At 36.1% G+C, this 19,779-nt stretch overlaps 2 protein-coding genes across 2 annotated transcripts in view; both read left to right on the top strand.

The window, feature by feature from the left end:
* LOC137968966 (rho GTPase-activating protein 21-B-like) overlaps positions 1 to 19,779 on the top strand; it is a 36,741-nt gene that overhangs the window by 12,511 nt on the left and 4,451 nt on the right. The window lies entirely within an intron of this gene.
* Positions 7,954 to 12,092, top strand: LOC138013082 (uncharacterized). Its single transcript, XM_068860045.1, has one exon. The coding sequence runs from the start codon at positions 7,971 to 7,973 to the stop codon at positions 9,693 to 9,695; it is 1,725 nt and encodes a 574-aa protein (XP_068716146.1). The 5' UTR covers positions 7,954 to 7,970; the 3' UTR covers positions 9,696 to 12,092.

The following is a 19,779-nucleotide window of genomic DNA, read 5'->3' on the forward strand; positions in this document are numbered from 1 at the left end:
AAGATCCCAAGTCGAAGATATAATATTAAAACATCATTATGAATTTGTTGATTTGTTGAACAAAAATCCAACAGCAAACAAAGCAAAACCAAAACCAAAAGCAAAAGCAAAAACAAAAGCAAACCCAAAAACAACAAAAAATAATAAAGCAACTAACGAAATAATAAAACAGATACAAAAAGAAAATAATAAAATTGCAATTCAAAGAGCAGAAAATATGATATTAGAAATGATGACAGGAGTAGACAATTTATTGAACCGTGTAGTGGTTTAAAATTTTACAATAGGGGAGATAAATATGCTCTATGGGACAGAATAATAAAATTCTTCTTCCTGCTACTGATAAAAAGACAACGAAAAATTTTTTAACAATATTTTTAATGAATGAAGTTAATGTTTGCTAAATACATATACGGGTAAGAGGATAAAAACATAATTATATAAAATGAATAAAAAATGCAAATATATTAAAAATTATATGAGAGCTAAAAAATGGTTTTGTATAATTTGTAAACAAAAATATCTTTTGGAAGTAGAATAAATAATCTGGCTTCAGATGAGCATCATTTTAAGTAATGTTTAAAAAACGAGGCGCGGCTGAGTGGTTTTAGACCCAATAAAACACGTGCTGCGAGTTTTTTGAACGGCTTCAAAAACATTCCTGAAAAAGCGTGCGTCAATAGATTTCATAACAATTATGCTTTCGTGAATGTTGGAAATTTGCATATGAGAAAAACATTTTAGGTGTAAATTAGTATGCAAGAAAATCAAATCTCACACGTGTTTTGAACTTTTCTTCTACTAACCGACGAGGACATGGCGTCCTGTTCCAGAGCTTTTCGGAAGCCTAAAAATGCCGAGGAAGAGAGGAATTTAAGTATTGTCTAATATGCCTTTACAAGATTACTGTACTATTGGCATAGAGAATTTTTCCATATCTGTATTTAACAACTGTACTATTAATTTTATGCAAAAGTAAATTTACTGTGTGTGAAATTAGTTGAAACAAGACCCAATAATTTAAAAGGCTATGATAATTATTTCATTATGCAAAATATTGGTGAAATAGCTAAAAATCACACTTACAAAAACAAAAAGAGAGAAAAATGTCAAATGAATATTAATGCTATTCCAAATAATATGGAAAAATACCTGGCTTTTATGCTTGGTAATAATTTAACATTCATTGATAGTTTTCAATTTATGAGTTCGAGTCTTGGTAAGCTCGCAAAAAATTTACCAAATGAATCATTTAAATACACAAAAGAAGAATTCAAAAATAATTTTCAGCTTATGAAAAAAAAAGGAGTTTATCCTTATGATTTTATGGACAGCTTTTCAAAGTTTGATAATACTGAATTACCAATAAAAGAAGAATTTTATAGCAAATTAACTGATGAAAATATTGTTGATCAGCGATACAATCATGCTAAAAATGTATTTAATACTTTGAATTTAAAAAATATGGGTGAATATCATAATTACTGGGTTGCCAGTATGGCAAACCCATGGCCAGCCGAGGTGTGCGTTTAGTTACAGTACTGTGCAAAAAGAATGCAAACGAATTTCGCGCTTTTCGCTACTTTTCGACGAAATATAACGAAATTTCGGGCGAAACGAAATTTCATTCGAACTTTGCCGAATTTTCGAAAAGCCTATTGTTTCAATCAAAACGAAAATTCGCAACGGCCGCGCGAATATTCAAGCGAAATTTCGTCGTGACATAGCGAAATTTCGTTGCGACATAGCGAAATTTCGTCGTGACATAGCGAAATTTCGTCGTGACATAGCGAAATTTCGTCGTGGCATAGCGGAATAGTGAAAGTTCGCAGCGAGTATGTCTTCTTTCTCGCTTGTCTCTCCAATCCGTCTTCCTCTCGGGTGGCTTTGATGACAATAAAATTATTTAAGCGGGCAGATTAGTCATGGTAAAGGAAGCGCTTTTACAATCCCTTTCTAATTCAGTCAATGCATGACATCTGGATTGCCTCTAAGAATTATGTCACGAAAGTGTCGATTGCCCATGTGTTTTCGAGTTCTGAGTAAACAATATGTCATGAGAAGTGTCTATTGCCAAATAACTCGAGTTTGGATCATCGCACAGCCCTAAAACTTTGACACGCTCATGATTTATTACCCTCCTACAACATCTCAATTTGTTGACCTAATTTATTGAATGGTAAGCGATTTTATTTTTTCTTTGCGTGGTACTTGCGTGACGTGAAAACCAAGAAGAATTGCCATTGTAGGTTTGGTATGTTAAATTGTCTATGGCTGTATTCTTGGAGTCTCAAGATTGATGCATCGGGCATACCAAAAATATGTCTTTTTATTGACAAAGTATCAATTGAATAAAGGAAACGAAATCGCTTGTAATGCTTGTCTACAGTTTCATTCAGGTCGTGTTGACACTCAAGGTTGAGAGAAGAAATACAGTTGTTGATTCCATTCATTCATTTAAAATGCGAAACACTAACCAAGACTTGACAAAATTTCATTTTAGGCCATGGCTACACGTGCGATTTGTTTCAAATTTTGTCGCGTCACCAGCGCGCGATGAAAATCGCAAGTGTAGCCACCCTTGAACTGCCGACGCGACAGCTGAAAAAATCGCGAGAAATTCAACTAAACCAATTTCTCGCGATTTTTTTCAACGGCTTTTTCTGCCGTCGCGTTGCCAGTTCAAGAGTGGCTACAATTGCGATTTTCATCGCGCGCTAGCGACGCGACCAAATTAGAAAAAATTGCATCACCGGCAAGAGCAGAAATCGCTGGTGTGGACGCGGCTTTAGGATTACGATATTTCGATTGAAGGCTCTGTTACACTGTGAAATGTTAAGTTCTTCAATTTTCGTTTCAGTACGTCCGAACTCCAACCGAAATTTCGTTGTAGATTTGCGAATTTTCATCCCACGTTCGAATTTTCGTGTGGCTCAGCGAAATTTCGAAGAAATTTCGGCCGAAAAATCACACCTTTCCCACCGAAATTTCACTGAAATTTCGAGAGAACAATAACTGAAATTCGACGAAATTCGTTTGCATTCTTTTTGCACAGTACTGTAAATAGTTTATTATTATTATTTTATTATTATTTTTATTTTTTTTTTCCGTGTCGGTAAAAGTCTTGCCTGTCACTCCCCTGGTAAGTGGTGTCTTTGTGCATAGAGCCTTCTGCGCGTATTTTCTTAGGATCGAGAGGGTAGTGGAACTGCGTAGATTTCGCTGGTGGACACAGTAGAATCATTAACGTAGCCTGCAATGGCGTCGAAAGTCATGCAACGCTATTAGTGGATCCTTAAAATATACCCTTATGGATCCCAATAATGGAAAGTTAGTTGGATAAACTAGGCAGGAATCTCAAAAGCGACGAGTAATGGACTTCAACAACAATCTATAGCCCGTTGAGACGAAATCAAAGTGAGCTGTATTTACCTGAAGTACATGGTAATTTGACGCGATTGAGTTTCTTGTCTTCACGCACGCAATGAAATAGGAAGAGGTTTTCGCCTCTAAGAGCAAATATGTTGTTTGTTTCAATAAATTTTTTGCTGGAAAAGGATTCTGTGGTATTTTCTGCCTTTGTGAATTATAATATCATGTTGTGTATTGAATTTTTGAGCTTACCGTAATTTCTGGATGATTACCCGCACGGCAGATTACCTGCAGCGGTCTATTTTTGTCACAAGGGGAAAAAACGTTCAACAGATTACCCGCACTGGCCTATTACCCGCACCCCAAAACCGAAAAAATCTTGCTACTGTATTTCCGGGACAAGAACTCACAAACTTGGAGCGATGAATATTCCATGTTGTTGTTTACAAAGCAGAGAATGCTAAGAATTGGCTTTTAATAATGCAGACTTAAACACTCTCCTTAGTCATTTCTGGTTTGTCTTGTTAAAACGACCTAAATATCCAATGTATTAACGCTAAGACTCGATAGAATACGAGTTGAAGGCCAACATCTTTACGATTGATCATTGAGCGCCATTTTGATAGGTTGAGAGAAAGTGGGGGCGAGTGTTAAAAATACCTGATGGGGTGGTGGTTAGGCATACCCAGAGGCAAAAGACTGGGCCTATATAAGAAGTCGCTTAAAACGGGGAAATGCTCTATTACTCAAGCCAGGGGTAGCTAGGAACTTTCACTGATGGGCTGAACAATCCAGCAAATTTTTCACTGTAGTTAGTGTTTTGTTTACACACGTGCCGACAATCACGTTCTAAATAAGTATGCGGTGCCGTGAAATATGTCGGCATCTTGTTTTCTAGCTTTGAGCGTGCTTTCACAAAAAATGCTTTCAATCTTTCATATACAAAATTGAAAGGAGTGCAGGTGAGAAATGCTTTTAAATTAAGCGAAGAAAAAAGCAGTGAAATACAGTAATCACTTAAACACTATTGATTTGTTTTCCATTCAATTTGCATCGGCTTTCATTGAGGGCTTTTAGAACACTAGAATAAAACATCACACAAATCTTGAATAGGAAGCGCTTTCAGATTGGTACGGTATACAAACTGAAGCTTGGCAACACACAAGTTTTAAGGAAGCATCAGTTTAATTGAGTAGTAAAGGTTTGAAATTATTTAAAGAAGATCGTAAAAGATTTGTTTTGAACAGAAAAATTTGTGGCATCACAAAATAAACACATTCGCATCTTGTTACTTTTTCAGTATTGAATTGTGTCTCACGATAAACTCTTTCTTGAAATTGAAAAGGATGTGGTAAAGTGAGAAATTCGTTCTCATTTACTTTTAATTCGGTGACAAGTTGTGACGTGGTCGAAGGGAAAGATTATTGTTTTTCATTCAATTTGTTCTGCTTTCATCGAGCAGTTTTACAAAGACTACGGCAAATAAAGCATCATTTTAAAGATTGAATAAACGAACGAGGCAACACACAGATTTGAAGGAAGTGTTGGTTTAATTATCCTCATTTTAACTTGTTTCAAGCTGTCAAATTCTTACCTGAGATTTAAAAATTATCGCATTACCCGCACCTTCCTATTACCCGCAGCAACCGCGGTTTACTGGAAAATTAACGCATTACCCGCGGGTAATCGGCCGGAAATTACGGTAAGGTTGAAATGTGATACGGGAGAAGTTTTTTAGTATTGCTCTGTAAGCAGGAAGGGTTCACAGGCCTGTTGGAAGCGTGCTTGAGTTTCAACAAAATGAGCCCCAAAATCAGTGAAAAATTGTGACGCAGATGAATAATAAAGTAGCTGCTATTTCCAAAATGATGGAATTACCTGGTGATAAATAACGTCGTACGTGTCTTGGAGAGTAAATTTTGACTTTGCATAAACAAGAGTTGGGCGATTGTGATCTTTGTTTTGACTTCGCTCATTTCATTCTTTATAACACTTGACAGAAAAAGAAACTTACAAAAACCCGGTATCTTGCCATCATTTGACACAGATACTTCACTGTTTGGCGAGTAAACATGCCGTGGTAACTTCATGGCGCCTGCTGAATTCTGGCCATGTCACTTTCGATTTTGCGATTTACTTGAACTTAGCAAAAATCTCCCAAAATGTTTGTCGGTGATCGTAACTTTTTATATTCTATGTTCACGGTTCAAAATTAATGTTGTTTTCATGTCGTAAATATTTTATTCTCGATCGACTGTCCCGGAAACTTCCTTCTGCTCTTTCTAAAAACTGTGTATCAATAGTTATTTGCTTTTTCATCAATATTTGTTTTGCATAAAGCAAGCTAACAAAATCTGTACCTTGCTGAGTTCGCATTTGTTAGCGTTAATAGTATTTTCGGTCAGATGCTTTTGTTTCTTATGAGGGGTTTATTGTTTTGGTCTCCCATCCTGACACTAACCCTGCGGAACAGGGCATAACTTCAGTGAACTTTAGTATTACAAAGCTGTCAGATGCTCAGAGGGCACACTTGTGGTGAAAAGAAGTTGTGAGGGAACTTGAAAATTATCAACATGCATGTCAGCCCAGAAGCCAATGTTTCTCGCTTCTCTTTTATTTGTTATTCTTCAGAGACTGGAATGCTGTATTTCAATACCACACAATTTAGCAAAACGCTGATGTATGATTTTCATTATAATTATATGAAACAAAAGTAGAATAATAAAGCAAAATTATTATTCACAGACACAGACTCACTGACTTGTGAAATTGAAACCAATGATGTGTATCAAGACTTTTGGAATGATAAAAATAAATTTGACACCAGTAATTATCCAGAAAATAGTCCATATTTCAACAAAGCAAGCAAAAAAGTTATAGGAAAATTCAAAGATGAAGCTTCTGGAATTCCAATCACTGAATTCATCGGTTTGCGATCTATAATGTATCATATATCAAAGACAATGATCAAAATAATAAAACAGCAAAAGGAATCAAAAAATTTGTAAAAAAAAAAAAAAACAAACATGAAGACTTAAAACAAACACTATTTAATAACAGACAAATGTATCATACCATGAAAACCATTAGAAGCAACAATCATCAACTTGGAAGCTATGAGCTGAATAAAGTATCATTGTCATGCTTCTATGACAAACAATATTTATTAGACAATGGAATAACAAGTTACTCTTACGGGCATTTTAAAATCAACACACTAAAGCAATCTGAATGACAAAGGTTACTGACAAAGTTTACTCACAAAGTTTACTCGTAAAGTTTATCAACAAAACTATTTTGCATTTATTTATGACATCATTTTTTATTTTCCGAGAATGTCACGCTATGGTGATTATGCGAATATTTAAATGCATTTCAACTTTGCTGACAAACATTGCCTACAAAATTTACTCATAAAGTTTATGTTGATTCTAAAATTGATAAAAGTTGTGTTAAATAAGTGTGAAAAAGCAATGATGATATGGTTTTAGAATGGTAAAAAAAAAAAAAAAATTCTCTTTGAGTATAATCTGCTATAATAATCTGCTATAATAAGCTGTTATAAATCGAAGCTGGAATAATAGTGCTATAATAATGGCAAATGGGAAAAGAGCATATGAAACAGAAAAAACTTCGATTTTGTGTTCAATGGCTCCGCTTCAACAAGTATTTGAAATCAGCACTTGATCAAGCAGCTATATTTACGACACAACCCTGTTTTAGAGTGAATGCTCTGCGCAAACATATTTTTAGTGTTTTTATCAGTATTTTGTATTAGCACTGTTTGGAACAGCTAACATAAGGGTTTTAAATATGCTGTTTAAATCGAACAACAAAAACTAGATATTAATATCATGGTCAGTGATTGGAAAATGGCGTATGAAACACCAAATCAAAGATTTGGTGCTTCAATATGCCATTTTCGCGATCACTCTTCTGTCGAAACAAGCAAAGCTGTTTTCTCCTTTTATTACGGTTAGTATTTATATGAAAAACTGTATCGAGCATTTTTTCCAAGAACCGAATCAATCATTTTTAAAACAGTTTTATGAAAAAGCTGAATCAGCATTTTTTATAAGAACTAAAACTGAAACAGTTTTATGAAAAAGCTGAATCAGCATTTTTTATAAGAACGAAACTAAAACTAAAACTAAAACATGCTCTCGTTCCCCCAACTACTATACTACTCTTATTAGTATTTATGAGATCATTTTCATGGGGAACCCCCATTCTTTGTTTCCGAGAATTTATGCTTTGGCGATTCTTTCCTGTTCCATTTGATTACATGCATATTTAAATGCACTCCAATTCCTCTCCACTTCCTTAATTTTTGGAAAAACATATAAAGTGCCATATTTTTTGAAAAATATATAAATTCCATAAAATCTTTTCCAAAAGATGAAAGTAGTGATGTCCTACATTACCACTCTGTAAGCATAATGGTTTTGATGCCACGCTTAATTGACATGCAGCAACTGATGTCTGGAATATTCTTCTATTCTTTTGAAAACTAATTATACACTCTTTGGTGAACCACTCATAAGCGGTTATCTACACTTGCAAATCTCATTTACTGTCATTTCTTCCCATCGAAACACATGTCGTCGATAATAACCTTGTTACTTAAGGTCACTGTTGGCTTCTTGGTCGACAAGACCAGAGCTTGCGCAGTGGAAAAGTTGAGAGATGGGGATGTGGCTGATCAGGAAATTCGAAAGATAATCGCACGGGAAATTGAAGAGGTCAAGTCAAAACTGGATGCGTTATCAAGAAAGGATCTTCTGGCAGCAATAGATGCATTTGAAACAGGCGTTAGGTATCTGAACGAAGCAATGGACTTAGAGACTGATGCAGCAACAAGGTCAAGACAGAGAGCAGACGAACCGCAGTTAAAAGATGTAGTGAGCTGGCCGACTTTTCCCGCTCCTGTCAAATCGATAGTTCTCACTGCTGGAATAAGAAATATGAAGCTGACGGGGTTTATAGGAGAAGCCAGGGGAGTGCTATCTCAAGGAAAAGAGAGATTCAAAATGGCTCGTGAAGAAGCAACCAAAGCCTTTAACAATGAATCTCTCAGTACCCTTGACCGCATTATTGCTATTCGTTATCGAGTGATGGCGGCAATCCTAGAGTCAGCTGTAGAAATCCTGAGGGCCTCAACGGAATCTTTGTCAGTGAAGAGTGTCCTGAAAGGTGTATTACCAGAGTGCGAACAATGTCTTCGGAAACTTCACTGTCTGCCAGAGGTTAAGAACAACTTTAAAGTGGAGTTGAAGAAAGGTCTTCTTAACATCAGGGGTCGATTTAAAAAAAAAGATCGAAGAGAAATTATTGCAGCTGTTTGGCAGGTAAATAGCGCAATTAACGATATACTGCTAGCAACTGGTGAAAACATAGATATTTGCTGCTACCCTACTGTTGACATCAAAGATGAGACAATTGATCCACAAAGGGATGGACGCGTTGCCAAAGTTTTACAAAAACTTGGCATTGACTATAGATGTTTTGCATGGTTATTTGGTGAGGACGGCAAAGATGATCACAAGCTGAAGAAACCCACTGGAATTGCAATAAATGCAGACGGAGAATTTCTTGTAGCAGACAATCATGAAACTGTCAAGGTTTTTGATAACAGTGGGAAAATTATTTACAACTTTTATCCACATGTGCAAACTGATGACGCTAGTGCAGAGTTGCTTGCTGTAGCTACTGATGAGAATAACAATACCTATGTTCTGGTTCTACTCTGTGGGGATAGACAGGAAGTTCAAGTTTTCAACAGAACTGAGCTGCTCATGAAGTTTCACGTGAAGGGGGAAAAGTATGCTAGAGAACTGACAGTCGGCAATGGCAAAGTGCTGGTATTAGCACATAATGTGGTCCATGTGTACGACCTTAAAGGTATACATGAACATAGCTTGGGAAGAGGGATAATACGTAATGCAGCAGATATTGCTGTTGGACCTGGTGGACAGATCTTTGTGCTGGAATTAAGCGTTCAAAATGTCTGCATGGTATTCAACGAGGATGGTGTAAAAACGCATGAGTTTGCAGTCCGCATTGGGTGGCCTTGTGGTTTGGCTTTTCATCCATTGGGTGAATACGTCCTTCTTGTGGGAGTTGATCTTTGTAGACACAGACTGACAGTGGAAATGTACACTAAAGATGGCGAGTTTTATCGAAAAATTATGCTCCGGAAAATTATACTCCATGAAAAGGAAGTGAACGACTTTCCACCACCTTCAGTTGCAATTAGTAAAGAAGGTCGCTTAGCTGTAACCTACAAAAATAAGGGCGTTGGTGCAATGGTAATTGTTCTGTAAACACATACATACATACATCCACTTTATTTCAGCACGATAATGGTTAAAGCTAATGCTTTTGGGGTTGTGCATCTAAATCTAAAGTACAGTTGCACATAATAAAGTAATAGGTTTACAATAATTTACGGTTGTGAAAAATAGCATACCGTTAAGACTAAGTGCTTGAAATCCTAAAAATATATAAAATCATCATCACTGAAATTAGCAGTCGAGGCAGATGTTCCTTTAAAATTAAAATCTTTTAACACTTTTATCTTATTCAGTCTAGAGTCTAGAGTCCAACGTTCAGTGTGGGTTAAGTCCGGATGCCTGGATGCAATTGCATTCCAGAGGATGGCGCCCCTGTAACTAACAGACTGATCTAAATAGCGAGATTGAAACCTAGGAACAGCAATGTTTTCTGATCTTCTTAACGAGTACTCGGTATTTCTCTTAGTAACAATGTTATCACTTAATGGTACAGGTAGTCTGTCATTGTAAGTATTATGCATGAGCTTGAACAGTTTGATCTTGTAAATGTAAGCTAAGGAATGCCATTTGGCTATCTTAAGTGCGTGTTCATAAGAAGTGTCATTCCCTAAGTTGTAGATTAACTTCGCGGCTCGGCCGTGGAGTTTATCGATGGATCTAAGTAACTCAGAGTTGCTGCCGTTTGCCCATATCACAAGGCGGTAGGTGATTGAAGGCAAAATAATACTAAAGTAGAATTATTGTTCTAAAACGCTCGTAGGTAGAAACTTCAATTTTCTTAATGGATTGAGTTTATTGGCAAAGCTCTTTTTCTCTTCAGATAGGTTTGGTGACCATGTTAACCTATCGTCCACAGTTACACAGAGTAGCCTCGATTTGTTTACTAGTTTGACAAGGCAACCCCCGATGGTAATCGGTGGGGTTGGCCCCACAGTATTGGTTTTAGATAAATCAGGATTTAGGATTATAATTCCAGTTTTTTTAAACAACAAAATATGTTTTAAAGAACAAAATATGAGTGAGTTGGCTCACGGAGCCTTTGTTTCAGTGACGCTCAGTTTCATTTGATGTTTAATTTGTTGTGGTTTGTAGAGATGTAGGCTTTTTACTCACCAGTACTCTGAAATATAATAACGGACTAAGTGCTTCGTTAAGCGGAATTTTGTCAACCAGCGTTAGTTTGAGTGAAAGAAAGGCTTAGTTAATACTGACCTTAAATCCTTTTTATTGATTATTGTTACGGTTTTGTTGGGTATGTAGCATAAGAGTTAGGATCCATAATTATTAGAATGGCAAATTTTGTTTTATTTTGTTTTGTTTTGATTAGTGCCTAGTCCACATTTTTGAGTATCGATGCAGACAGTAAGCAAGGATGCAACAATTGCTACTGCAGTGGTTGTTGCTGAGGTTTCCACTAATGAAAATATAATAGTTTTTGTCATGTACATGTAATATGATGTAGCTTATGCCATGCACAGATTTGTTTTTATCTAAGGTTCTAAGTATTTATTTATTTGCTCATTCATCATGTGCCATCACATGATGAATCTCCCCCTTTGGCTTGTATTTCATAATTCTGTAACTTTTCTTATGAATCCTGTATACTAGAAGCCAAAGTGATTGAGCGATCTCATACTATGCTTTGGTTGCATATCCTTAACTCATGAATCAATGTTATTGAGCGACAAAGCGTGACTCGAAAAGCTCCTTTGTTTACTTAACTTGTCTGTTATTTCTGTGCCTGCTAGGCATTCTATGCTTGCTGATGCATAAATAATTACATCAGGTCCTTGCATGTACAAGCTTAGATATCAGTGCCTTATTATTATTTTATCCGGTAAATATAGACTTTTTTTTTAATTTGATGCCATTTTATGATGTTGTCATTAACTTATTTTTTTATATCTATTTTGAAATAGAAACATTGCAGTGAACATCACAATCCTGTACAAATATGTTTTTTTCATGAAGTAAACTTTCTTTTAATAATTAAAACTCCTCCCCCCAGCCCTCCAAACTTAAGCATGCAACGTATGAGCTATGTCACATGCAGTGACTATATATATCTGTTACATGTAATACACTGCATACTATTAATGAGTTTTTGAATGTTTAATATTTCATCAACCCCCGTTGATTTGTAATGGGCAATACAGAGGAGAAAATGTGATTCAAATACATGTACTGTAGTACCTGTCCCTTTGTCATAACTTTGATGAATAGTTAATTTTATAATTGCATTTGCAAATTTGTAGGAGCATGACTTAGTAGAGCCCGCAGACCTTGTCCATACAGGACCAAAATAAACACTCTACTTCTTGATTGCCATTCCTCATAAATGCTAAATCTCAGTGCAGCCCAGTGGGTTGGGGTGCTTGCGTTGAGAAAAAATTGTTGAGACACTCTTATCCTTTAGAGTCGATTTCAAGCTCGGTGCGAAAACGGCCCCCTCCCCCGCACCCCCAGGACAATGTTGTGTTTTCGAATGTGAAAAATTGTCCCCCAGGACAATGTTGTGTTTTCGAATGTGAAAAATGCGTTGTCCTGTGCGAAGCGAAGATTGTGACGTAAGTGCAAGGGACCTGTTCATTTTTGCCTTCTTTTATACGCTATTTGTGAGTAGCGTTAAAGTATGGATTTGGTAAGGGTTATGCCTCTAACTCCAGTTCATCAGAAGAAGCGGATTTTGTTGGTCGAAGCCGTGTCGCAGATGAACGCGAAACAGACATGGTGGCTGTTACAGCCGGGGAACACATTTACTTTCCGCGCTCAAATTGCTACGTCGGTGCAAAAAGACCTTCCACATTGTCGCAGATGCTTTGCAGAGCTGGTTTTGGTGGGAAATGAATATTTTTGGGAGTAAGGAAACAATATTTTCTCATTTACCACGAGTAACCACGAGTAACCACAAGATTATTATAAAAAGATAATGTAATTATTCTACTTGTTAATTATGGTTACTCGTGGTTACTCGTGGCCACTCCTCCGCGGAGTTCCTAAAATCAGAGTGCAGCACTGTTTGCTGTTCTTTTTTTGTCCCAGGAGTCCCAAACTGTCTTTGCTATTTATATTTCCCTCTTTTTTATGGCTCATACCCCTTGTAACAAGTTGAAATGGAATTATGTATGGTGAATTTCAAAAGGGAATGCTAAACGTCACGCAATGTTCCGAAAGTATCACTTTATTTCAAGGTATGTCAAATCTAAAACACTGCACAAATCGTCTTGAAATTATCATTATGTAGTACCATGTCCTTTCTCTCAATAATAAGCGTTTGTGGCGTGAACTTAACTTCGCTGGACGTTCGACATTCACATTTTGGCCGTTGTAATTGACGTTCTTGGTAGTGATTACTTGCGTTAAAATTTCTCATTTTTTAGAATGCGGTACATAGAAGCCCGTGAGATATCACTTTCCCGGACAATATCATTCACTTTCCGCCCTTCGCAAATAGATGGCAAGCGTATACATGCCCTTATCTCGTTAGAAATGTTCTGTGTGAAAACCATGTTCGACACTGAAATGTCTGCAATCACACCAGTGACTGTTACATCACCGTAATAAAGAAAAAGGTGATTTATATATGTTCTGATTCCTATATGACATGACAACGCATAAAGACGCTATTGAAATGTGTATATTTCATATATTAATGCAAAAAAAAGCTTATCAGAAGTCGTCGTTACACTTCATACAAAGTTTTTTTCATACAGACAATCGGCTTCAAAATTGTTGAGACACTCTTATCCTTTAGAGTCGATTTCAAGCTCGGTGCGAAAACGGCCCCCTCCCCCGCACCCCCAGGACAATGTTGTGTTTTCCTGTTTTCTACGAGCCTTGTCGACAGCGGTACAACATTGATTAGGGTGGGGGAGGGAGGGGTATCGCGAAAACGTACTTTTTGGACAAGTTTTCTTTGCAAACAATCAATGTTTCGTTGCCAGTGTGCTCTGTTGGCAACTGTCTCAACTAATTTTTGTAATTTTTTTAAAATTGTTGTTTGATTTGCATATTGGTTGCTTTTGTCAGCGTATAAATACATATAAAAGACGAAGAAATAATAATTACTAATTATTGACTGGCCCTAAGGGGAAAAGTGAGTCTTGTTTCTCGCATACCCTTGTTGTTCCCTGAGGTGAGGCTGAGTTGAACATCAAGGGCTGATTTGCCGCGGTTTTGAGGTGCACATCCTTGAAAAGAGGACACTCAACTTCATTTCTTGTAATTTTTATCATTGTACTTGTGAAACTAAGGCCAAACTGTACCTTTCTCTCACACGCCTGTCTCTTGAATATGCTTTTTGTGTTTGGGATCCCAGCCTATACTCAGTGCAATATTTCAAACCTTGAGAAGTTATAGTGGAGGGATGCCCACTTCGTTTTTCAAGACTACTCTCGTACAAAATGTAACTCGAGTGTCTCTTGCATGCTTGAGGTCCTAGATTGGCCTCTACTTTCTGTGTGTCAGGAGTGTCAATGACTAAATTTAATAATAATAATAATAATATTATTAATAATAATAATAATAATAATAATAATAATAATAATAATAATACATTTAGTGCGCATATCTAATTGCAATGTGATTACAATATACATGTAAATGGAAATGAATGTCTAATTTATATTTACACTGTAGTATAAGAATCTAATATAAAAATAATATGAAAAGTAAATAATACGAAAATTACATATAATTATGTTCATGTAGGATTCATATAGTGAGCATATAATATTCATAAAGTGAACATAAATTATAGTATTAATGTGAGAAGTGCTTTTTAAGCATAAGTGTTTCGAGCCAAGATTTAAATGTTTCTGTACTTTCTGATTCTTTAATGCCCTGAGGGATTGAATTCCACAATTGTGGTGCTGCATTAGAAAAAGAGCAGCCACCGTAGGTCTTGGATTTAGGTAATGGTATTATGTTGTAGTTTGAAATGTACTTTAGGTCAAAATGATTTCAAGCTAGGTCAAAATATTTTAAACTAGCTTGGATTGTCAAAAAGATTTTAACCCAGGTAAATTTGTTTTAAGCCAAGTTGAAATGACTATCAATGTTTGGAAGTCGTCCATTCTCTTTATTTTAAGGTGGCTGGAACCAGTTTCACTACTTTTGAGGACCTTTTTATTAGAAGGGTTGTCACTACAAAACTGTATCAGGTAAAAGAAATCTTATGGTACCATACCAAACACCAATTATTACTTAACAAAATGCGCTCAATATTTTGACGTAAAAGGTTGCCATGGCAACATGAAAGCTCACCAAAAACACCCTATATTTCGTCTTTACTTGCTTATATTGTAAAAACGAACTCGGTGACCCCCATTTTTTATTGTAAAATAGTAATTAGCAATTTGAGATAGGACTATCTGCAAAGTTAAAAAAAATTCTTGGGAGCCAATTCAGAGCTACCTTAAATTTTCGAAAAATTAAGGTAGCTCTGAATTGGCTCCCAAGAATTTTTTTAAACTTTGCTGATACTTCTATCTCAAATTGCTAATTACTATTCTACAATAAAAAGTGGGGGTCACCGAGTTAATTTTTGAGATATAAGCAAGTAAAGACGAAATATAGGGTGTTTTTGGAGAGCTTTCATGTTGCCATGGCAACCTTTTACGTCAAAATAATGAGCACATTTTGTTAAGCAATAATTGGTGTTTGATGTGGTACCATAACGTTGCTGTTACGTGATACAGTATAGTAGTTATAACCCTTCTAATAAGAAGGTCTCTAAAAGTGGTGAAACTGGTTCCAGCCCCCTTAAGTCATATCTTTTAAAGCAGATTTGTTGGGTTAGGGTTAGGGTTAGGGTATAATTATTATATAATTATTGAAGGTCATCTGAAAATAAAAGGAATTTACTGAAATATGAGTCTGCTGTTCTTGTTTTTAATGTATGTAACTCATCACCACTTCTTTGCTGTTTGGATTACATTTTCCACATATCTATTCCCCCAGTAACCACTCATTTATTTTACAAATTAAATTACATGTAACAATATTATAAATAGAAAAAATGTTCCATTTACGTTATATAGGTTTACATGTAACTATGGCTATTGCTTCGAAGCCATTTTACAGGCTTTTGTAAGTGTGATTTCCCTTGGAATGATCAAATGAAATGTTTGGCTTTTTTATTTTACTTAGTCTATTTGTGGAAATACATGTACACTTGTTGTATAAGTTGAGATTAATCCAAACTTTGTGCTAATTTTTGTATAGTCTTTTTCAAGTTCTTCAATTTGACGTAGCAGTACATTTGGATGAAGGGGTTTTGTCTTGTCTTCTTTATTTATTTCAAGTGCAACATAATCATGAAGTTTAAAGTTTTGTTTTGCGGGTCTTGCTTCTTTCATTTTTTTTGTTATATTTTTGCTGTGTTGTGTAGACTTGTTGTTGTTCCCTTTTTCTTTTTGCTGCTCTTGTCACTGGTTCTTTGTGTGGTTCTCTTTCTTGTTCTTTTTCTGGTTGTGGTTTAATTTGTGTGTTGGGTATGAATTCTGTGTGTTCCTCAATATTTTCTTCTGTCCCTGTTTGCAGTTCTTGGTGAATTTCATGTTCTGTGTTGCTTGTTTCTGTTTCTTGTGCACTTTCTTTTTTACCAACTTGTAGGCTTTTGAGTTCTTTTCTTGGAAGGCATCCAAACACTACTTCATAAGGCCGGAATTTTTGCAATTGCCCTGTGAATTGTTATCTTTTTTTTGTATGCTGCTTCTCCCAGCTTTACACACCATTTGTTTGGTAACAAGCCGAGTTCTTTAATTATATTAGAAATGTTTCTTTGCTTGTTCGATTAGCCCGTTCCACAAGCCCTTGGGTGGATGGATTTCTTGGTGCACCAAATACTTGCTTAATTTTGTGTTTTGCTCAAAAGTCAGTCATCACTTTACTTTTGAATTCCTTGCCATTGTCTGAATGTAAGGTTGTTGGAAACCCAAACATCCAAAATAGTGATTCCAGACTACTGGCAACTTCCTGAGTTTCTTTGTGTTTAAGCGGTAGTAGCCACGAGTACTTTGAAAAATGGTCTTGTACATGAAGAACCCAGTTATGATGCTTGGAACAATTACAGGGAAGTTTACAAAAGTCAATCAAGTCTATTTCCACATGACAAAGAAAACCTGAGGCTTGAATTGGGGTGGAAATTGTTTTCTTGCAGTGGCTTGTTATGCTGCCTTGTTGTTGATGTAGTTTGCAGAGCGAGGTGAATAAACTTACCACTTGCTGGGAAATTTCATTGTAAGACGTTTGAAGGTATTTCTCAGTTTTATCTCTGCCGCGGTGACATGTGGAAGAATGTGCTTCTGATAGAATTTTGTGCAAGTGTCTTTTCGGGACAACATATTTTTTCTCACCATTGACAATGTTCCCTTCAGCATCAAGAGTCCATTTCTTGCGAGCAATTTTCATCCTGGCTGCACTTGAGAGTTTAGAGCATTTTCGTTGTTCTTCGGACAAATTCAACCACATTTTTGCTTGATCATAGAACTCATCGTCTATATATAATGTTGTTTGACTAGTTTTGGATTTGGTTGATTTCTTCAGCTCTTGTAGTTTTTGATAAAAGTACTCGGAGTTTACACAAACACCGTCAGAGTCCATTGCGTGTTGACCGAAAATTTACAAGTCCAATCTGTTTTAATTGCGTATGTGCGAACCTGAAAAAACCGTGGAGTCCTGGAACTAGCTCTAAGTGATGATATCAATAAATTACCATCAATTTCCAATGCTTTTCCTGGATGGCCGAGTGGTATAAGCTCACGACAGGCAAAGCACAGATATCAGTGGGTTGGAGGTTCGAATCCCATCGCCGGCAGGACAAATTAAGAAGGAAAAAAAAGGTAGGTAAGTGTAGATGTTAAGGGATATTAGGTGAGATATGTAGTTAGGTAGATAGGAAGAAGAGGAAGTACAGAGAGGAAAGTAAAGGGAGGTAAAATAAAAGACGAGACATTTTTTTAAAATTGTTTTTATTGTATTCTTTTTACCCCCTAAAGAATCCAGGCCCCATTTTTTTACCACACCCCAAAAATTTAAAGCCCTTTTTAGACAGTTGATAACAAATTAGTTTAAAACAATGTAACCTAGTTTAAAATATTTTGACCTAGCTTGAAATCATTTTGACCTAAAGTACATTTGAAACTACAACATAATTATACATAAAAGAAAATGAGATGATGACCATAGAGTGCGCGATGGATGGTATTCTTTAATTGTCACCTCCAAGTATTCAGCGGACTGTCCGTTTAGTGTCTTGTATACTATCAGTAGTATCTTGAAGTTGATCCTTGTTATGTGGTCAGTGGTGCATGTACCTGTTACCAACCAAGCTGCTACATTTTGGATCCATAGATAGATAGATAGATAGATAGATAGATAGATAGATACAGCTGTAGATAGCTGGTTGTTTGCTAAATCGCAAGGTAAAGTGAAGTATAAGTCCTCCCGTAACCTTATGGGGTGGATCTCTGTAAGTACATTGTATGTGACTCTCTCTCAGTGGCAAACAAGACGATCTCATGAGTATGGTATTTTAACGACCTCTTTCCCTGTACTGATACATTCAAATTTTTTTTCTTCCCACGTACTATCCCTGTTTGGAACAGCCTCCTTCAAGAGGTTGTTGATTCCCCAAACCTTACTGCCTTTAGTTCTAGGGTGAATGTGTGGAGAAGTTGCTCAGTGGCCCTGACCTCAATTGGCTTTTGTAGCTACATGTGGTAGACATTAACTTTATCAGGTTTTTTATTAGTTAGTTTTTTTTTTTTAAATTGTAATTGATTACTTCATAATTTATTTATAGTCTATTTCTATTTTTAATTTATTTTATAGATGTGATTTGTGTAATTGCTTTGTTCAAAGTATAGTTTCGACTCTGTTTTTGGAGTTTATTATTATTATTATTATTATTATTATTATTTGGGTCGCGCTCTGGCTGCGCATGCGTAAGATTTCTCTGTCTCATAGAAGGCAGTTCAAGTGGGATTCGACCTCTGTATCTCTTCCTTCAGAGGCAATCACGGTGACCACTAAGCCATGTGACCGATTAACGGGGAAATATGTATTAAAGAATTGTGTGTGACCGGAAACAAGTTTTTGTGTTGTGTGTTGTTTTTATAGTGGAGTGTAGCATAACCTGTATGTTATGCAATAAATTATACATTGGCGAGACAGGTAGACGACTATGTGACCAATTCCACGAACACCTTCGCGTTGTTGAGAAGAATGACAAGGATGCATCTAAGCCATCATTTTAATCTCCCTAACCACTCCAAACAACACATGGCTATCTGTGGCCTTTCGCTACATCAAGGTACGATGGAAAGCAGCAAGAATATGAAGCAAAACTTAATCTTGCAAATCAGCACCCTTAATCCCCATGGTATTAATGAATGTTTTTCATTTAACTAATGTATTCCAATTTTTCACATTGCCATGTTACCACCGATAGCGTAGCTCCTACTCCACTATAAAAACTACACACAACCCATAATTTATCGATTTGCTCTGACAAAAGGCTAACGCTCGAAATGTCAGCTTTCATAATCCCTGTACGCTGCTCAATTTACATTAACAACTCCGTTGATAAAACCAAAAAATTCCATGTAGTTCATGGCTATATCTTGTAAAATAGAATATCTTCAAGTGAAACAACTTTCAGATGCCATGCCAGAGAGTTTGATTCCACGTGATTTGTTTCACACTGAAAACACTTTGGGATTGGGTATATGGCATTCATATATATAGTATATTCCTGCTAAAATGACGGGAGTTTTAATATTATTGCAAAACACGTTGACATTTACATTTTTGTTCGAGATACAAAGTGTGCAAGGGTTTTACTTTTAATACATTTCTATTGTTATTATGTTATTGTTAACTCAGATGAGTTGAGTTGCAGTACTTTGAAATGAAAAGGTACTGTACAACTACTATAGGCCATTTTTGAAATACCAAATATTCAGCTTGATAGTGAGGCAGTGAGGACAAAAACAATAGAAACACATTGGAATGAATGTGAAAACAAATTACATATCATCCACTTTCCTTTGTCGTTGTTCTCACTGCCTCACTATCAATGCAAGCTGAATTTTAATATCGAAAAAAAAAG

Source organism: Montipora foliosa, chromosome 8 (genome assembly GCF_036669935.1).
Source record: "Montipora foliosa isolate CH-2021 chromosome 8, ASM3666993v2, whole genome shotgun sequence".
NCBI lineage: Eukaryota > Metazoa > Cnidaria > Anthozoa > Scleractinia > Acroporidae > Montipora > Montipora foliosa.